This window comes from Plodia interpunctella, chromosome 3 (assembly GCF_027563975.2).
Source record: "Plodia interpunctella isolate USDA-ARS_2022_Savannah chromosome 3, ilPloInte3.2, whole genome shotgun sequence".
NCBI classification, from domain to species: domain Eukaryota; kingdom Metazoa; phylum Arthropoda; class Insecta; order Lepidoptera; family Pyralidae; genus Plodia; species Plodia interpunctella.
The window spans coordinates 3,423,760-3,444,054 of NC_071296.1; the positions used below are offsets into that span (position 1 = coordinate 3,423,760).

General features: G+C 32.4%; 1 protein-coding gene across 3 annotated transcripts in view; it reads left to right on the forward strand.

Annotated features, from left to right (window-relative positions):
* LOC128683908 (uncharacterized protein) overlaps positions 1-12,312 on the forward strand; it is a 72,489-nt gene extending 60,177 nt beyond the window's left edge. For all 3 annotated transcript variants that reach the window (XM_053769990.2, XM_053769992.2, XM_053769991.1), the window contains 8 exons: positions 2,956-3,124; positions 3,549-3,658; positions 5,606-5,718; positions 7,409-7,545; positions 7,783-7,935; positions 8,480-8,660; positions 9,864-10,003; positions 10,388-12,312. In XM_053769990.2, the coding sequence (XP_053625965.1) occupies positions 2,956-3,124; positions 3,549-3,658; positions 5,606-5,718; positions 7,409-7,545; positions 7,783-7,935; positions 8,480-8,660; positions 9,864-10,003; positions 10,388-10,650 (1,266 nt within the window). In that variant the 3' untranslated portion in view covers positions 10,651-12,312. The remainder of the gene's footprint in view (positions 1-2,955; positions 3,125-3,548; positions 3,659-5,605; positions 5,719-7,408; positions 7,546-7,782; positions 7,936-8,479; positions 8,661-9,863; positions 10,004-10,387) is intronic.
* The last annotated feature ends 7,983 nt before the right edge of the window (positions 12,313-20,295 follow it).

A 20,295-nucleotide genomic window follows, 5' to 3' on the forward strand; every position in this document is an offset into this window, starting at 1 on the left:
ACAACGTCGACTCTAATTCCATTTGAATTTTTGTGTTTGAGTAACAAATATAGAAACTATACACATTAAGATTTTGCATTTATTTATTAATAACAGAATATTACATATTTTTCACATTTTCGTTCGTTGGAAAACGAATAGAAAATATAAAGGAAAATTAATGATTGGTCGTATGGATTTTTGATACTTCTAGCCATCTCAAATTTATAGTTGAAACGAAAAACCAAGCTAGAAATCTGCCGTCCTTCTTCTGCTAAGTTGTATTACTCGTAATCCAGTAGAATGCCAGCGCAGAAAATGGTCTGTTTCCGTGGAAGTGTCGAGAAAATAAACGTTGGTATTGTAAAATGGTAGCCATTTCAAGACAATCAGTACTTTTTTTATTTGAGTCATTTTAGTATCTGTTAAAACAATCTTACCCTTTTTATCTTCAAGCAGAGTCAAACTAAAATATACGAGCGTTTATTAGAAATCATTGCGAAAATATTGCTCATTGTAAATTAACAAAGTAGGCGATTTTTTTTCTGAACTAAATATGTATACAAAATAATACAATACAATTGTAACATGTTTGGAATGGTAGAATTTGTATAACTTGTTTAAGACAAAGTTTGATTAAACCGTTAAAGTAATAGTTTTAACAAAGTTGTTAGTTCAATCTCAACGTGTTAGTTTTCTCGTTGCATTAGCTTCTAGTTAATTGTTATTCGTAACCACACGTTACTTCTGAAGACTGTAAAAGGAGAGTTTCTTTGAAATAGAAAATGTATGGAGAAACTTTCACCTTAACCATACTTTTATTAATAGTAAGTAACCTACATGACTTGATGTAAAAAATATGAACGTAAAGATTTCTTTTAGGTAAAGGACGGTCGTAGAGGTGTGTAAGTTCACTGTTTTATTTATGAGACAAAGGAAGAAATTTTATAATATGCCTGCGAATTAAAACATATTCTTACATTGTGTAATGTGAAGATATTTATATTTTGACAGGGTGCGTAAGCATTACAAACATTCTTCGCATGCATCATATTTTGATTTCACAAAAACCACGTTAAAATAAAAGGTTTAAATAATAAAACTATAGTTAATCTATAAAGTCTGTATTACTAGACAAACTATTCAACAAACCTGCTTATAACACTAACTAATAAAAATACTGACACTATGAGCCTCTACTGTAACTTTGTAGTTTGAGCTTCCTTTCAAATCAATTATGAAAGAAGGCAAAGTGTTTTATGCAAATAAAAGGCGCGTCTAGCCCAGGATTTTATTCATTCTGTGAAAAATAAATGAGCGGAAATCTTTCTCGTATTTTCGGCTTAAAAAGCGTTACCTCCGCAAAATGAAACCGGGATTTTATACCTTGTAAGCGGCGTCACATACAATTGTACCGCTGGAATACATTACATTGTCATGAAAATATCAAAAAGTAAGACACACGTCCATTAAATGTGATGTGTACCAATGTAAGTAGGTTTTTGATAAAAGTAGTATCAATACTCAGTAACAGATTTCGTTGTATTATAATGAATAGCACATCAACCTGCCAAAATTAATTGCAAAGTCGCCCCTAATACTGGGACATAAAGATCCATGCAGGATAACATGACTTGTGAAACAGGACCTTTTGCTAAATGAAGATAGCAGTATTTGCTTGCTATGCGCGTATTGAATTACGTATATAAATATTGAAACTGAAAATTCGTTAAATATATTTTGTATGACAGTAATTAAAATATTTAAAGATTTTTAAAAAATCGTAGAGTAAACGTTGTTTATAATGCCAGCTTTCTACTGCGAAGTTGTTGGGATTTATATTGTATCCTGTATATATAAAATTTGAAAAGCGTAATTAACAAATTAAATGATATGCACTTATACAATACGAGCAATAGTTCTAAAATTAAATATATATTTTTACATAAAAATTACAAGTCATACAAGTCTACATTTTCTTTGAAGGAACACGCTCACATAATTGGCAGCAATTTGCTGGCTGGCGATTATTCTGTTTCCTTCCGCCCCTTGTTACGTAGAGGTTCCGGGTTGCGACTTATAGACATAAGGCATATATAATCCTTTATACATGGTCAGCTATTTTTTTTATATTGATTATTACTCCGAGATATATAGCTCCAAGCTCAATTCGGGATGACTTTGCTTAAATTTTGCACAAAAGATTTAGTTTTATAATTAAATGAGTAATCAATTGATGTCGATTATGGTTTTGATCTCTTTAGACTCGGTTTTGTGTTACGAGGTAAACCTATATGTCTATTAATTGCATACGTATCAATATAGATAATTTCCCACAAACGTATTACACAGAAATACTGGTAATGTTGCTGTTTGACAAAGTAAATTTTTCTAATTATTTTACAAACAACTTTTTGATTTTTGCCCTATAATAAAATAACAAAAAACATTATACTGATTTTGAAGCACGTGTAAAATACTTGGAAGTGTGGTGAACTGGGAGCAACTCGTTCCAGTTTATTGTTCTCGTACGTGTGGAGTTGAAGTTAATGAAACGAGTTTCCAGTGAAATTTAGATGAAAACTTTACTACTAATATTATGATTGATGGTGTACGAGATCTAGTAAAATTATCTCATACAACAAGTTAAGGAATGACGTATATGAATATTCGTCATAGATCAACAACCATAGATAACCATAGAACCATAGAAACCATAGAAACCATAGATCAACAAAAATAAAAAATACCCGGTTATTACTTATGTTAAATAGCACCTTTAAAAAAGTAATGATTCAATGTCACTAAGGTGGTTAAGCGTGCCAATGGTCAGACTAGTAATTACCAAAGGATGGACAGAAAACCGTGTTTTGAAGAAAAAGTAACAGACTCTAAAGACACCAGAAAATCTTTCACATGAGACACTAATGTACCCCACCCACCGAACAGCTTAAACACTTCGTATATCTTTGGCAGGCAATGAACACTCTCCGCTCCAAGCCGATGATCATCTTCTACCTAAAGCTTCGTCACAACAACCTCGCCAAGCTGCCCTCGTATATCTTCCTGGGCCTGGACATCCGCCACTTGACTGTGCACAACAGCAGCCTTGCTGTTATTGAGGATTCGTCTCTCAGTTCCATTGGTGAGTACGAAAATTGGTAGTTTAAAATATTTGTTTCTTACTTGATTAGTTCATCACATAGTAAAGTATCATCATAGTAAATTGACAGAATTTGAATGTCGTGTTATATCCTAATATCCAGTGGGCCCAACAGTAAAATTCATTATTATTTATTTGTATAGAATTTGTTGCCATCGTGTCGTTTATTCACAACAAATTCATGCGTACTACACTCCTATATTGATCTAAATGGCACATTAAATGTTTTGTTTGAAACTAGCGTGACAATATTGATGTATGTTGTGTTAAATTTTATATATAACACTTGTTGTCTTTGTTACACTTTTAAGTCTAGATGTCACCGAAAAGAGATACTACATGCTATGTAATATTTTGTTACAACACTATGTGAGGGCTCTTTAAAGACTTGATGTTCGCATTACAGGTAACAAATTAACGCAGTTGGACGTGTCCCAGAACAGCCTGGCTACGATACCAACGTCATCGTTCACGCATCTCAACCATCTGCTCATACTCAACATGAACCATAACAAGGTAAGGATTCACTGTCATTAACATGCATAGGTATATAACATAGCTAATGTAGGCATAACCACAGCAACACTAACACAGGTTGTGTTGTTGTCAAGATTTAAGGAATACACGCGAATACAGGCCGCACTGGAATGTTTTATCATATGTCTCGGATTTTCTATTTTACATTTAACATTAATTTAATCAATTTCTGTGGAACCTGGGTTCCAATGCTGAATGATTGGGAATGGAAGAGGGTCGGGAAAATGGTCACATTAGACAAAAATGCTCACTACTTTTATATCGAAACAGTCTTTCTAAACAATTAAATTGGAAATATCATCATTTTAAACAGAATAAACTGGAGCAAAATAAATGTACATACTACCTACAATGGAGACAAATTACATAGATTGATTTAGGCTCAAAGTAACTAACTATAATTTCTTGATTTGTTTTTTTTTATTACTGTAAGTAAACTCGAAGCTTCTATGATACTAGTCCCGACTGAGATCCAGTTCGATCTGATAAATGTTATTCTCCATTTTGACATAACCAGGCACCAGTGTTTGTCCGATAGTCCGGCTTGATAAGACCATAAAGAAGAGAGACAATGACGTTTAATAGTTCGTATGGTCCATGAAAGACATAATTTATCAAGGACTAATATTTTTGACGAGCAGTCAGGAAATTAACAACATTGCCGCAAAATGTAAATAACCTGTGAGTTGACAAATTATGATGTCGCCAACGACCTCACTTAAGTTCGGTAAAGCGATACTGGGACATCGTTAACTGCTAATTCTCTGAGTTAATGACCTGTTTAAATGTATCTTTACAGGGTTAATTGTCGAAAGATTAGATTATAATTTTATAGACTATCTTAGTATTCTTTATTGTATTGGATACGTGTTATATTTCGTTTGATGATAAAATTGCAACTAAATACAGTAAATTCTTACAAATAAAATTATCTACTCAAATATCAAACCAATGGATTCGTTTCATGAATTAATAACTATTTGTTAAAATATTGAATTGAATCTCAAGTCAAAGAATAAATTCTGATATGAGTGATGTCAAAAGATTTGAGAAATATTTTATCGAAACTGATAGGTAAATAAGAAATAAGTAGGTACGTAACGAGATGAGCATTTCTAATGGGCTAATATTGTTTGATCCACAATTTGCGAATATCTTCAAAAGAACACGGATGCATTTATACAGAGGCAATCCTATCTTAAGTGCATCTGAAATTCATGAATCATAAATATTCGTTTGAATTTCAAATACGAGCAGTATACGAGCAGTCATAGCACTCCTTCATAATGGACACAGTTGTTTACTACTAATACGTACAGAGATGGAGAGAATAGAAACAAAAATAGCAAAACTTATTTGAAGATAATTCTAATTTAAGTTTTAATTCTTATTTATTTAAATACTACTATTTAGCTGTTATTACCTGCTACAGTATACATGTCATCTCAATTTATCGCCGGTTGGCTGTAAGAGATCCCTATGCCTATTTACTTTACAAGAAGGTTATTACGAACAAACAATTTTACGTCAAGCGGTGTTGGTCTAGTGGTTACAATTACAGATCGAAAGAATCTCGAATCCTACTTGTGCTACATTAGCTAGTTGGAATTCACGCTGGAAATTGTATTTATTTATGTAAATACAATCACTAGTAATGTAAGTAATTATTATAGGGTAGTAATAGGAATAAAACGCTCCTATAATTGCGCCCAAATCCAGTCTTGTAGTATGCTACAGGTAGCATACTACACAACACGTAAAAGTACGTAAAAGTTGTCTTTAAGATAGTTATAGGTAATAATTTTGCTAGTTAGCTATTAAGCTAAACTTTTGATTTGATGGGATTGACATGTCTAAAAGAAAAAAAAACCTTAAAATTAATAAAGGTAAGAAAGTGGAAGCTATAACAAAAAAATCTGTTTATAGGTGACTGCGGTCCACAATCGCGCATTCATGGGACTTGACACTTTGGAAATATTAACTTTGTACGAAAACAAAATCTCTGTTGTTGATGGCGAGGCGTTCAAGGGCTTGGAGAAGTAAGTTTGCTTTTATCTACCTTTCCAATACATATATATTATAAAAAACTTCCTCCTATTGCATCTATCTATCTGTATTAAAGCAATAAACTGAAAGATTACCAGACGATTTTTTTTACCGTTTTCTGTTGAAGGTTTAGGTATTTTATATAATAAAATAAATACTTGAAAGGATGTTCCATTGCTTAAGACATCATAATATAGGGTTATATATTTAATCTCTGAATTTATTTACTCATAGAAATAAAACTATATATTTGTAAACTGGTTTTTCTTACAACTTCATTCGCATACAAATATTCTACAGCTAAAAGATATGAGGGGCCATATCACTCGACAGTTTATCTATAACAATTTGTTATAAATTAATTATATAGTTTTTATTACAGATAAACTTTGTTGATTAACAAAGAAACAGGAACATTCGTTTAGAAAACACAACACTTAACGTAACGTCTTAGATGCGATTATAGAATCATGTCTATAATAATTAATTATTCATTGGAAGATTAACGCCAAAGTTTAATCCTTTAGGTGGAGTTTCTCACCGTTAGCTTGTTGTTGTGTTCTTTGTTATAGATTTAAATTATAATCTTTCAATGTTCGTAACAATGCTGTTTATAAAAGTTATTTATTTTATATGAAACTAGTAGCCCATACCGGCACAGGTGCAATATTATGCATGCTCGCGTTAAAATCCGTAGTTATTGCGTTTATCGCGAACAGACAGGCGCGGTAGAGGACGTTGTTTTATAATATTTTAGAATGATGCTTGTTTTTTTATTTAAATGTAAAATAAAAACTAGATTTCAACCGATTTAAATTTATTTATCAATTCTATATAAACTTAGCTGCTTTACTATTAATTTTAAAATTATGCCTATCCATGAATTCCAATATCATCGGATTTTAAACTGAAACAATTTGATTTTCAATATACATTCTGTACAATTTATCGTGATGGCTTCACACCGAACCGCAATACATGTTTATCTGTACAAATGTTAAACCAATAGCATCGTATCCAGTGATGGGGAAAACGCCCAAAGGAATTTGTTTCGGCCCCATAGGTCGTATTGAAAAACTAAATTTATGGCCAGCTTATCCATTTCTGATTGCATCAAATAATATTTTACGCAAAACAACATATTCAACCAGAATAGCAGATCCATGGCTCAGTAAGTTTGTAGGATCCACCTCGACAAATAGACTGGTTAATGATAAATTAAATGGCAACCCAAGTTGGAGGGGACTACGTACTCTGAAATTTATTGTTGCTATCTACCGAAAAGTTGGAAGCATAAATTGTGGAGCTTTGGGATTTATAAATGCCGAAACGAAATGTTAACTGATAGCTTCCTTTTTGTATTAATTAAAAATCATAATCATCATTAAATATTAAAAAACAAAAAAAGGTCAAAGTTTCAAAAAGTTAGGGTGGGTTGCACCTTCAACTTTCACACGCGTAGAAAAACGCACCACGCCATTCATTCATTTAGCGGTGCGCCGGTTAAAACCAATGTCTAATTTGACGGTGCGCCTTCAAATTAGACATTGGTTTTAACTCACCTAGTTTTCTCTAAAATGTGAACTTTCAAACAGGGGATATAAAGAGATAAATAAATAAAATGCAGCTATTGATGTGATGTGTCAATTCGTAGTATGTTTCACTTGTAAATAATGTTTGAAGAAAATTGAAGCGGTTAAACCTCGGCGGGAACGAGCTGACTGCCGTCCCGCAGAAAGCGCTCGCTCTGCTGGAGAATTTGAAGAAACTGGAGATGCAGGAGAACAGGATCGCCACCATTTCTGAGGGAGATTTTGCAGGTACAGTTGTTATTATTGAGAACTATGTATATGTAATTTTTAAACTTAAGATTCTTGTTGTTTTTCCAAAATGAGTAATTTAATTCTACCTTCTTTATGTTAATTATTCTTTAAGGTAATTTCTTTATATTTATGGAACTTAACATGTTTATGATTTCTTCAAACTATTTGTTTAAAAGCCAATTGAAAATAAGATCCCAACCAACCATATGTAGGTACATTTATCTTTTTTGTCAGGTCTACGTAGCCTAGACTCACTAGGTTTGGCCCACAACCAGTTGCGCGAGGTGCCTGCCCAGGTGTTCTCACACCTGACATTCCTCAACTCTTTGGAATTGGAAGGCAATCAGATCCAGAGGATCGATGAGAAGGCATTCGCTGGATTGGAAGGTTAGTTGCGTTTTATGTCTTATGGCTAAAGTTCGGTTTTAAGGTGTTTCGTGGTTGGTGTGTTGGTTAGTCATTATCTTCTCAATTTCGTACATTGAATGATAAATTATCTAAAGTTGTGTAATCGATGTACCTTGAACTAGAGTGCAGGTTTCTTTACGATGATTTTCTTCACCGAAAAATTATTGTATTTATAATTTTTATGGGATTTATATGAATATATTACATATATCTAGTAGTAGACAGTAGTATATATATAACTTGTGAAAATACTTACACTAAACTTGCGTCTCTTGTCTGCGTGGTAGTAAACTTAGTTAAATAGAATTTATTGACGTCAATAAGTGATACATTGTATTTGGCACTGCGAATTGCACTTAGATATAGAAATAAATCAAATTTAAACTCAAAATTGTGTAATATATGAATTTGAAGAAGGCTCCTTTTATAAAAAGCTTGCAATAGTCAAATCAAAAATCCATTAAAAATTATTGACATGTGTATAATAGAAAATTAATTGACTGACTTTTTTATTAATGTGTAGAAAACCTGCAATATCTTCGTTTGGGGGACAATCGTCTCCACGGGATCCCCTCCGAGGCGCTCCGCCCCCTGCATAGGCTGAGGCACCTGGACCTGCGCTCTAACAACATCACCTACATCAGCGAGGATGCTTTCACTGGCTACGGAGATTCCATTACGTTCCTCAACCTTCAGAAAAACATGTAAGTTTCTATAAGATAGCTCGGATTTGGCTTCGAAATTGGGAAATCTTTTTTTTTATTGTGACTTCTGAAGTCACAACAAAAAAAAGAATTCCCATAAATTTCCTACAACCATGAGGTTGTATGAATTATATTTTTTAAGGCAATTTATTGCCTTAAATAATATTATTTCAAATTTGAAATACCAATTTTGAACATTGTCGCCTTCGCTTTGTACTGGCAGAAGAAAACCCATTGTCGAAGATGTGAGAAAATGATTAAAACGATATACAAAGAGACAAACATTATTTTCATTGCGGAATAAATATGCTTTTAAATGTTTCTTATTTTTTTTAATATTTCATATTTTTAGCTCGATAGCTCATCAGTTATCAATATTTTTAACGATAATTAATCTATAAGCTCTGTAAACACGTGAGGAGATCGTTATGAAATTCTGTACTAATTGGAGGAAATATTTCATAATTTGGGTATTCTTGTATCTCGTTATATATGTGTATATTATTGTAATTATTATTTTATTTCCTTGAATGTTAGTATTGTTAATATATTCAGAATCGTCGGTGTAATTTCGAATTACTTCGTTGTCAATAAATTGTTAGAGTAACTAATTCCCTAAATTTAAACAAATGTATCGCGTGTTTGTCATCCTCAGTTTATTCTTAGAAACACACACAACACAACAACACTTCCAAAACACCTTTTCTTAAGAGTAAGATCGTTGGGTAAATTTCTTACGCTTACGTTTTTTTATAAGTGGGTGTTTCCTGGTTGTAAGATTAAAATCAAATGTTCCTTTTACCTTACGAAAGAATTGAATTAAATGGTATTCGGTTCAGGGCCATCGGGACTTGGCCGGGACGTTCAGACATTGAATATTTGAATTTTAAAGATACTTAATAATAACAGGTTGAGCCCACGGAATCGCTCGCGTGAATCGACCAACCTTTATCTCATATTGCTTAGCACTAAAAGCACTCAAGGTGAATTTCACGAGCGTTTTGAACGCCGCCAAGTAGAGTACTGGTACAATGTTAATTTTCTAAATGTTTAATTAAATAAAATACTTTATTTCAAAAAAATGTGGGACACTAATGAAACGCTACATGCCGCGTTCAAACAGTAGTGAAATTCACCCTAAAATGTATTCGATTCAAATTCGTATTTCGTTTAATTTATAGCCTAATGAAAGATTTTCTACAGGGTACACCAGCTTCCGACAATGGGCTTCGACAACCTGAACTCGCTAGAAACTCTCAATTTGCAGAACAACAAGCTTCAGCACATCCCTGAGGAGATAATGGAACCCATTCTGGATACACTCCGCGTCGTTGATATCATGGGTGAGTATTATCGTTAAACTTCATTGCATTATAAAGCCTGTTTAAAAAACTTCTCTCGAATATTATGTAGGAAATTTCCCACTTGAAATTTAAGGGAGCGGCATCGTAAACGATGACGGGTGCCTTGCTTAATGGCTTGTAAAGGCTATGGTTTCAGGTTATTAAAATAATAGATTTTAGCTCACTAGGCATGTGGAATTTTTATATGTGTATGACACTATTGTGAATCATGTGACTAAACTGACACGAAAAAGTAGCCAACGTTATACTTAGGTCCTATCAATTTTGTACATTGTTCACAAAAATAAATATGAGATCAAAAGATGAGACTACGATGAGTATCACCCACTAAAAAAATATTGTAATTGATTATTTTTTCTGTAGATAACCCTCTAATATGCGACTGCGAGCTCGCATGGTACGAGGCCTGGCTGGCAGGGTTGAGGGACAGGGACGACGAGATGATGCAGAAGAAGAGGACAGTTTGCACGATGGTGAATGAACATAGAGAATACAGCGTGGCAAAAATGCCACTGGAGAAGATGAACTGCAAACGGAAACCAGCCTACGGACGCACGTCCAACTCCCCAACCACACATCCCACGATCGCGATCACAACGCTCGCGATAATTCCTTGGTGGCTTTAAATCTATAAACGATCTATCGGTATTGGTATAGACAAAGAGAGCTCTTATTTTGCACTCAAACACGTTTGCAGCGGACGGGTTAAATCCCAATCTTGCTCTCCCTATACCATCGCCGATGATCTGTGTAGATTAAATTAATCCGTTAAGTTAACCCTGTTTGTTTGACGCGAAGACTCAACTCGGACCAGCTGTGGCCGGATGGACCGACGCGAATCTTCACAAGGTAAGTTCAGTTCAAACTAAGGTGATGAATTTGTGCAATAAAATACGATACATATCAATTTTGGGCTGATGAGAAACAAATTTAGTAGTATTTTGGAGCGGTAGCTTGGTAAGATGGCGGTTATGTCGAGTAAGTTAGTGATACGGTATTTTTACACGTTAGACGACCTCTTACGGTATGCCTTACTATAGTGTAATGTACCAAGTAGTGAGAACGACTTGACACCAGCCTTTGTATTCACAAACGATTGAATTATTTACTTATTAAAACGAATTAAGTTCTAAGAGAACTGGAATTCCTCCAAAGAACCGATTTGTAAAAAGAGGTGTAGAACAAGAAATATTAAGAAGTATTGAAGCCATGATCTATTAAGTATCAACTTCGTGATTCGAGTTGGTTTTGCGTGTGTCATCGGATAAGGTTCTATACGTTTGTGAACAGAAAGACAGTTCGGCATTCTAATACTATATGTCTAGGTATCACTGAAGTAAAGTTTCAATAATGCAAAGTATGTGAGAATTACGCGCAGGGACTTCTATCGCGATAACTCTTGTTAATGTGATTTCACGAATGAGCTAAATAATCTTGAGCACAAAACTTTTCATTTAAGTACCTATTCGTAATGCCCTTGATATAAATTCTAATATTTTTTATCATTTACCCCTGCCTTTACAAATGTAATTTAATGTAAGCTTTTACGCATTTACGATGTTGACTATTTAAATATTATTATTATATTTATCATGTAAGAAAGAAGAATCGGCTAGGAGTTTTTAAGCTATACTTACGTGTACTATATTCACATATCTGGCCCTAGCTTTGAATAATCTTATTATTTTTTGACTTTAAATAATTGATTTTAGTTAAAGTTTTACGATAAACTTGTATTCCATTTATTTTAGGTTTAGATTTTTTAATGTTATTTTTGTACTCCTTAATTCTTATAAGAATTATGACTTGCTAATTGTGAAAACAAAATCCCGTACGCATCATTTACTTTAGAACAAAAGTAGGGAAATCATTTAGTTGTAGATATCTGTTTATCAAAAATTAAACAACTAGAGCTCATTAATGTTCGATTTGGTGTAGTCCTAGGGTTAGGTAGTTAAGTGTTAGATAAATTTGTCGAATTGACATGGTTGATATGTTGAAAATAGTTATTCCTTCTATTTTAATGTCTTTACAATGATGTTTTCCAGTAATAAAAGAAGAAAATCATTTTTAGTTTCCTAACTACCTATAATTAAAACCAAAATATTTTATAGCATCGGCTTATTTAACATATTATTTGTTTAAAGCTTTATTACATTCTAGTTAATTATAGTTATTATATTTGCTATAAAGGTTAATGGATATTGAGTAGTTGTAATAAATGTGACTTTAGACATCGTTTGCAAAGTTTTTTGTTGCCAGTTTCAAAACTTCCTGAAATAACTCTTGACAAAAAAAAAACAATAACTTATATGTCACAATTCGAAAAAAGAAGCAGTTGCGTGAAGGATCATATTCTTTACATGTTTTAAAAAAAAGACGAATTATTTATAATGTGCCAGTCCCTAAACAAAATTCGCTTTTTAAACGTCAAAATTTAAAAAAAGACCATTTGTCCTAGTTAAGATATTAAATGAAATTTATCTAGTGATCATTGTAACTGAAAACATATCCTTTAGTCTGAAGTATATTTAAACTATTTATAATAAATATCATATACACAAAATTTAAATTGGATGTCAAAAGCTTGAGTGACAAAATTATAGAAGATGGTTTAGTCATGGTATGACCAAATGTACCTTTTTTATTTGTCAACAAGTGCGATTGGATAATATTTCTAAATATACATATATAAAAAATGTGAAATGTGTGTAAGACGCGAGATTTAATACAATATTTGTATTCTATTTACAAACATGTCACATTTTTGTCGAAATCATTTTCATATATTCATATATTATTATATAATCGTAAAATTACACAGTAGTTACTGTTGCACAATCTACATGCAAGTGTTGCACTTTTATCAAAATGTCGTTAACACAAATGTATAACTTTTATGTAGTTCTATTAAGTCAGAGTCAGGTAACCTGATAAATTTAAGGGTTTTAAATAGCTTCTATAATTCTAAGTGAGTGTCAAACTCAATTTATTGTAATTTCATAATTCAATGTTATATGTCGTGAAAGTTTTTAACTATTAACTTCATTTAAATTGTAAATCTGACGCAAGTTAAAGTTAAGTCTTGAGTTACAAAAACGTATATTAAATAGTCTGACAAATTTTTACTTTATTACAGTTATTGCGAAAACTATTTTTTATATATAAAATGGATTTTGTGTCTCTATATATGAATTACATTGTTCGTAAAATTTAGATAAAGCCGGCAAAAAGTTTTTATTAAGACTGCTCATTCTTTCAGATTGATTAGAAGAAAATAGGATGTGTTTAATAAAATTTATCTGGAGTCCTCGGAAATAGATTTATTTGACTATGTATTTGTTTGTCTGTCAATTTCGCTAATAATATCGAAGATATAATACATTTAAGAAAACTCAACAAAGTTTTATTCATCTTCATATTTGGAAACGCATTTAACCCATTTACCAAAGTCAGTCCAACAGGATTGCTCATTTTGTGTACATTCCGATGGAAGTTTTTGAATCACTTATAAATAATAAAAAAATTGTAACCAGTAACCTTTTTTATTATATTATAAGTATTTACATTTGATATTTTTATGAATGTCCAATGTTGCCAGTATGGTCTTGATTAAAATGTGTATTCGAAATTTATTTACCAGGATTATTACGGACGCAAAAAATAATATAATATAAAAAAAATCCAGTCAAATAAAAATACTTTTTACATTTATTCTCAGTAAAATATAACCTGATATGGTCAAAAACGATCAAAACATATTAGGAATGGAATCGTGCATTGTCTTATTGTTGTCTTATAAATCTATTTATAATACTAATGGATATTATTTATTATTAATGGGAACCAGCATCATAATTATCGAATAGTTTTTGAAATTGTAAGTGGAGCACCACGAACCATGTCCTTGCATATCAATTTAGAATAAGATATATTTAATCTTCTATATCTTTATATCTTAACTGTTGTGTGTTGTTGTAATCTATACTCACTGTTATCATTGTTGTTTGAATGAATGGCTTGTAAGGTTTCATAGTGATTTTCAAAAATGTTATCTTTCGAAATGTGTATTTGAAATGTCGCAAAAATTTTGTAGTAAGTCATTTTTTGAAGTGAAATATTTAGCGATTCTATGCTAACTTTATGTTAAGCTAAATTGATATTTTGAAAAGTTTATTTCAAAATTATGGAATATTAAATTTGGTAGTTTTTTGAGAAAACAGTTTCATCACAATATTTTTGATTGGTTGTATTAATTTTAGCAATTAATTAATTGGAAAATATTTAGCTAAAATTGTATCTCTGTGAGCCTTGTAGGCATTATTCTAAATATTATATAAAATCATGTATGATAACCATATTTACGAAAACGTAATAGTATTTACTGTGTTTTCTGGAGTTTATAGTCACATTTATTATTTAACAATAATTGTAGGTAATCTAACCCTAATATTGAAATTTACTGTAAAAATATGTATTTATTTAATTTCGGTTTAAATAAAATTTAAATATAACAAGTAATTGATGTTTTATTCACAATTATCTGATAATAAATTAGGTGCAAAAATGTAGCAAATCCATAGTAATGTTATAAATACGAAAGTCTGTCTGTTCCGCTTTCACTCGAGCTAGGTTAGGCTAGTTTTTTTTTAAAATAAACCTCTAAATGACTAAACAAGGGGTGAAAGTTTGTAAGAAAATCATGTCAATTAGATTGCTATGAAATGATTTAGAAAAGTTTCAGCGTGGTTGGTAGCAAATTGAGACGAAGATATAGTTTAGTATTAGAAAATAAAAGGCCTAGCCGTGATACACTCAAACAGGCTACTGAAAAATAATAGCATATTCTTTTTATAAAAATTAAATCATATGTTTACTTCAGTACACATTTTCATCAAAACGTTCTAAAACAAGTAAACATTTTTTCTTGAAAATAAAGAAGCGCTCTTATTGATTGAAACACCGGCTGAAGGAAGAGGCATTCTTTCAGTCACTCATTTATACAGCTAATACGACTTGTTCAAACTTTAGTAAATGCATAGAAAGTTACCTCAGTCCTTTAATGGGTCTATTTTTGCTTTCAACTCCTAATATTAAAAATTATTATTTTAAACTAGATTTTGCCCGCGGTTTCACCCGCGTGAATTTATCTGCGAAAGCGAAACATACACAATTTTTCATCCCCAACCCCTTATAGTCGTGCGGGGGTTCATTGTTGAAAAAAAGTAACCTATGTTTGAACTAACTATCTTTTACGGCTAATACATGTATATCAAGTTTCATCAAAATAGGTCAGCATTTAGCCATGAACGCGGAACAGACAGACCGAAAGTGTTTATTTGTGTGGATTATTGATGATTTATTCTGGATAAGACAAATACAGCACGTAGCTGCAATGGCCGTGAACATATTTTACAAATTTATATTTTAGATATTACGAAACTCGATTTATGGCCCACTCAACAAAATTACTTTCGAAGCGAAGTTGTCACGTAGCCATAAACAAAACTAACATTGAAGAGTTAGGTAAGTAAGTATTGTGTTATGAATGTAAGGTATTATAAAATTATAGAATCTCATTTGGCTACGCAAGATCTTTTTTTTAGTTCTCTTAGCCTTTGGTATGTAACGTAACGCCCGGTAAAGGAAAATATCGTGAGGAAACCTTCATGGTAGTCTGTTAAATGGTAGATAGTATTGAGAGAGAGTGTATTGGTAGAATGAAAATTTTGAATGAATTACAAGTTAATTCATTCAACAATTCTCATTACATCTTAGCGATTTCTCAGTTTTTTCCATATAAGCGTTGAAACCTTTTCATACGTTTCCTTCTTTAATTTGTACGATTTTCCGCGTCCTTAGTAGTAATTGTTTTTTTGTGTGGTTTGTTTCCTAGAGAAATTTCTATTAAAATTTGTTGGAAATCGAGTCCTGCAGAGGACCACGTTTGTTCACTACTATGACAGATGCAGAAGAGAAAGAGAGAAGCATTTAACAATTAGTGTTATTATACGCAAATTTGACATAAATTAAAAATGAGATACGAATACAATCCTACTAACATGCTAAAGTTTGTGAGGATGGATGTATGTAGGTGTGTTTGTTACTATTTCGAGCAAAATCTACTGAACCGATTGTTATGAAATTTAAGTACACGGTTATAATATAACCGGAAATAACCTGGAATTTCCCACGAGAGCTAAGCTCCGGTGCGCAGATAATTATTTTAATTAATAATTTAATTAATTAGTAATTTTGTAATCTTAAAACCTAGTGATGCGATACGAAAGACCACAACCTGTAATAGCACCTAGGGAATTAATATCTCAAGAATTTCGCAGACAAAGCAGTTTATAATTTCAACCTCCTTAAGATCTCTTCGTAAGTGTTGTGTAACCAATAAGTATGTTATTGCTATGTCAATAAGTATGTAATTGTATAAGACCTATATTTGTTAATTGACGTCCTTGGAGAAAAGGCTGCGGTGAAGTTTGTTGCGCCGCTTCTTCTTCACCTGCGCTTTGGAAGCCGGCAGTAGACTTAGTTTAAGTAATTTTTGACGTCAATAAGTGATGTATATCATCCTAAATTGAATAAAGAATTTTGAATTTGAATTTGAATTTGTCATATCGGTAGTTTTTAAGTTTTAAAAAAGTACTTTTAGTATTAAGTTATATAATAATTCAAACTGTATCAACAATGTGGGAAGTCTGAAGTCTGTAGCACAGTTTTTAACTAACATAGACTTCAGATTTCATTTTATCTGTACGTGTAATGTTATCAAATAAAGATTTATTTTTATTTAAATCTGATGAATTATTTCCTAAAATGTCGCAAATGAACCACCACCAAGAAGCAGCAAGTATAAAACAGATCAAGATCCAGTAAAATTGCCCCTTCTATCCAATATCTATCTTTCCACCGATCAAATATAAGTACCGTGCAAATTGCCTGCCCCGACCAGCCTTATCTCCTCGTTAATTAACTTCTCCCTATCGATTAAGCCGTTAACTATACCCTATTTAATATTCATAAGTATTAATCAATAATACCAAAACACATTAGGTCGATACCACATTCACAAAATACTGAAAGCACAGAATTGACCTTTGAGTATAAAACCAACCCGTGAGGCTATGAGCGCTATTTCTTTTGCGTAAATGCCTGACACTGTCAGTAAGTTTAGAGATAATATTTATAATAATAACAATAATTAAAAAAAATATCACTGCCTCTAACAAAAAGACAAAACGTCACAAAAGAGTTGCGTGTCAGAAGGGCACTCAGTCGTTTCCAGCGATAACGCCGTCTACTCTGTCTTAATGTAGGCTTAATAACTTTAAGAACTTAATTGCTTAGGCAAAGGCACCCCAAATATAAGGAAACGGTACCCTAATTCGTTATTTTTAAAATTACAAACGAATTAATATTTTACTATGATCTTCGATCACTATTCGGCTCTCTCTCACCTTGTTTCGGAAAATGTGCGAATTTGTGAGAGAGAGAGAATATTGTTGCATATTGTTCATCATCAACTGTGTTATTATATGTATATAATCACTCGACTACCACCCAGTGGTTAAGACTTAATTATTGTTAAAATGTTAACAAAAAGACTCAAAATTTTAATTATAAAATTTTACAAAAGACGTGAAAAGATGTGTGTGAAAATATAGCGGATATTTTACAACCAAGCAATTTCTGAGCCGTATTAAAAAAAAAACACTTTTCACCCGCAACGAATGGCTATGTGTCCAACGCTTAAGTTGGTAGTGAAATGTGGAAATTCCAACTAGCACAGGCGTCGGGTCGTGATTGCAATATTCGCCCCTGATGAAAAATATTCTCTCGCCCGTATTTTTTCGAATTGCTACAACAACCCGCGATGAGGTCAGGTATTTGTATATTTTTTTATTGTTCGCCAAAAAGCGAGATAGATATGATAATTGTAGAAAATTAAAGTTATTTGACGGAGGCTACTCCGTCATACAATTCATTATCTAAACAAACTTGTTAAATCAGCAGCTATGGTGTTTTAGTAAGTTTGTTTAGATAAGTGGTATTTCAAACTAACTTGTAAAGAGTCGGATTTAATTCAAGTTGCCAAAAATAAATCTGACGTCACTTTTACTACCACCATTGAGTAACAGTCGTCACTAGTGAAATTTGGAACCTCAGACAGAAACATTGTTCACCAAAAGCCATATCTCAAGATACTTAAGGTAAATAAACATGTTGTTACTTTTTTTCGAGGTGAAAATGCCGATTCGCATTGCCACTCTGTCGCGGGTAACAGAGAGGGTATGTGGGGCTCGAACCCACCAAAACACCTTGGTGTCCCTCTTCACGCTATAAATCCAGGATTGCAGGTACAACCTAACCTAATTGTGACAAGCAGAACTGAATTTACCGATTATTTTAAATCTAACTTATCTAGATTTTGTGAAACAGTCAGTTAGCAGATTTCCTTTATCGGCTGTCCTTCGTTTCCTGAAGGAGTTGGGCTGGTTCGACGAAAACAGCAGCGCAGCGTCCTTGTTTAGAGGAGCCCAGTCAAAAGGCCTAAATATGGATCCTCGTGGAAAATAAGTAGCAGCATAGTTTTTTATTACATAAAAAACAAGTTACTCTAAAGAAAGCCGATAGGTGCTTCAGGCAAGCGATAAGACATAAACTGCTATAGTTCAGACTAGTCTGTAAAGCCATATCGCAAGGCAAAAGTTGCGGTATCCGTTCCGACCGGAATACAAGTTTGCACTAGCCACTCGCATGTTACCTATATTTTAGTTTCTCTGGGAGTTTCGAGAATATTCCAGCATGTAACATAACTAGTAGTAGTCACACATAGTCTTCTTATGGAAAGAACCGCCAAAGCTAAAACATATTTCAGAAATTAGACTCTTTCTTGTCCCTATCGTCACCTATTATATATGCAAAGACTGTACAAGATGTAAATAGATAATAATTTTTTTCGGTCTTCTAGAAATTTGCGCTTTATCTTATTTAGAATCTAAAAATAAAAACTTAGGAATTCGAATTGAGTGTGTGATATTCATCCTTCCATCCTTATAAATTAGATACTACTTGATACTTTTTCCGACATTAATCTTGATTTTATAATTACTTTTTATCACTTTAAAGGGATTCAACTATTGATATGTCGACTCAGCCCAAACATTATATTACTAAGTGGTTATTTGGAAGAAATATATCTGGGTTGTTTGTCATAATTGAATCTAAAAATTGGTCTTAGATTTTCCTATATTGAATTTGCCATTCCAGATTAGAAGATTTTTTTATCATTTTGCAGCCTTCAACCAAAATACTTAGGTATATAGGATGTACGGAGAAAAATATCTGGGTTTGTACGTATCTCCATTAATTAAAGTAAACGAAGACTAAAGCGCTCAAAGTGTAACTGTTGATAAACTACCAACAAGTTTAAACTCCGCCTTAAGCAAGTGATAAGACTGTGTTAAAAGCAGACTGGAGACTGTACTCCCTATCATAGATCTAAAATTATACTAGGGGGCAAAGTCGAGGCCACTGTATTGAAATAAGTATATAGAAAGATTATTTCTAATTTTGCTTTTGTCATAATAATAATCAGGAAAGCTGGTTGACTAATTTTAAATTGGATAATACGAAACAGTTATTTTAGTTTTTAATTATTTTTAGTTATTTGTAATGGAATGACCTGATGGTAATACCCAGAATTGGTTCCTGACCAGGAAACTTCACAATGATTTATTGCACGGACATGTTTTTTTTATCAAAAGATCTTTCTGACAACATTAAATGATTGTTTCAAAAATTACATTTTTGTTCTAAAACATTTATCTACCTTTCATCCCGTTTCCCGTTCATTCTAACTCGTTTCCAGTCCCTTTCGGAGCTGTGGGTATCTAGACAGGGTCTTATCCTCTTAATAATGTAAACTTAGGAACTTTAGTGACATCAACTTTGTATGGACTACCTAGTTAAGATGATCCGGAAATTATTTGTGTAATCCAATTGCTGGTGATATGGTTTCGATATGGCTATTTTGCTAAGTAAAATATAAAGATTACAAAGGCGTTTAAATAACCAAACAAGTATCACTCTAAATGATCAATTTTATGATTACAAAAAATGCCTCATATTAACTCCAACTATATTGTTAGCTTCTTAAGTTGTGTAGTAAAGTTGTTAAAAAATAATGTTTCTTTTTGTCCTCTTTTTAGTATCATAGTAATGTCTCCGAAATAGTGACTTCACTTAACTATGACATC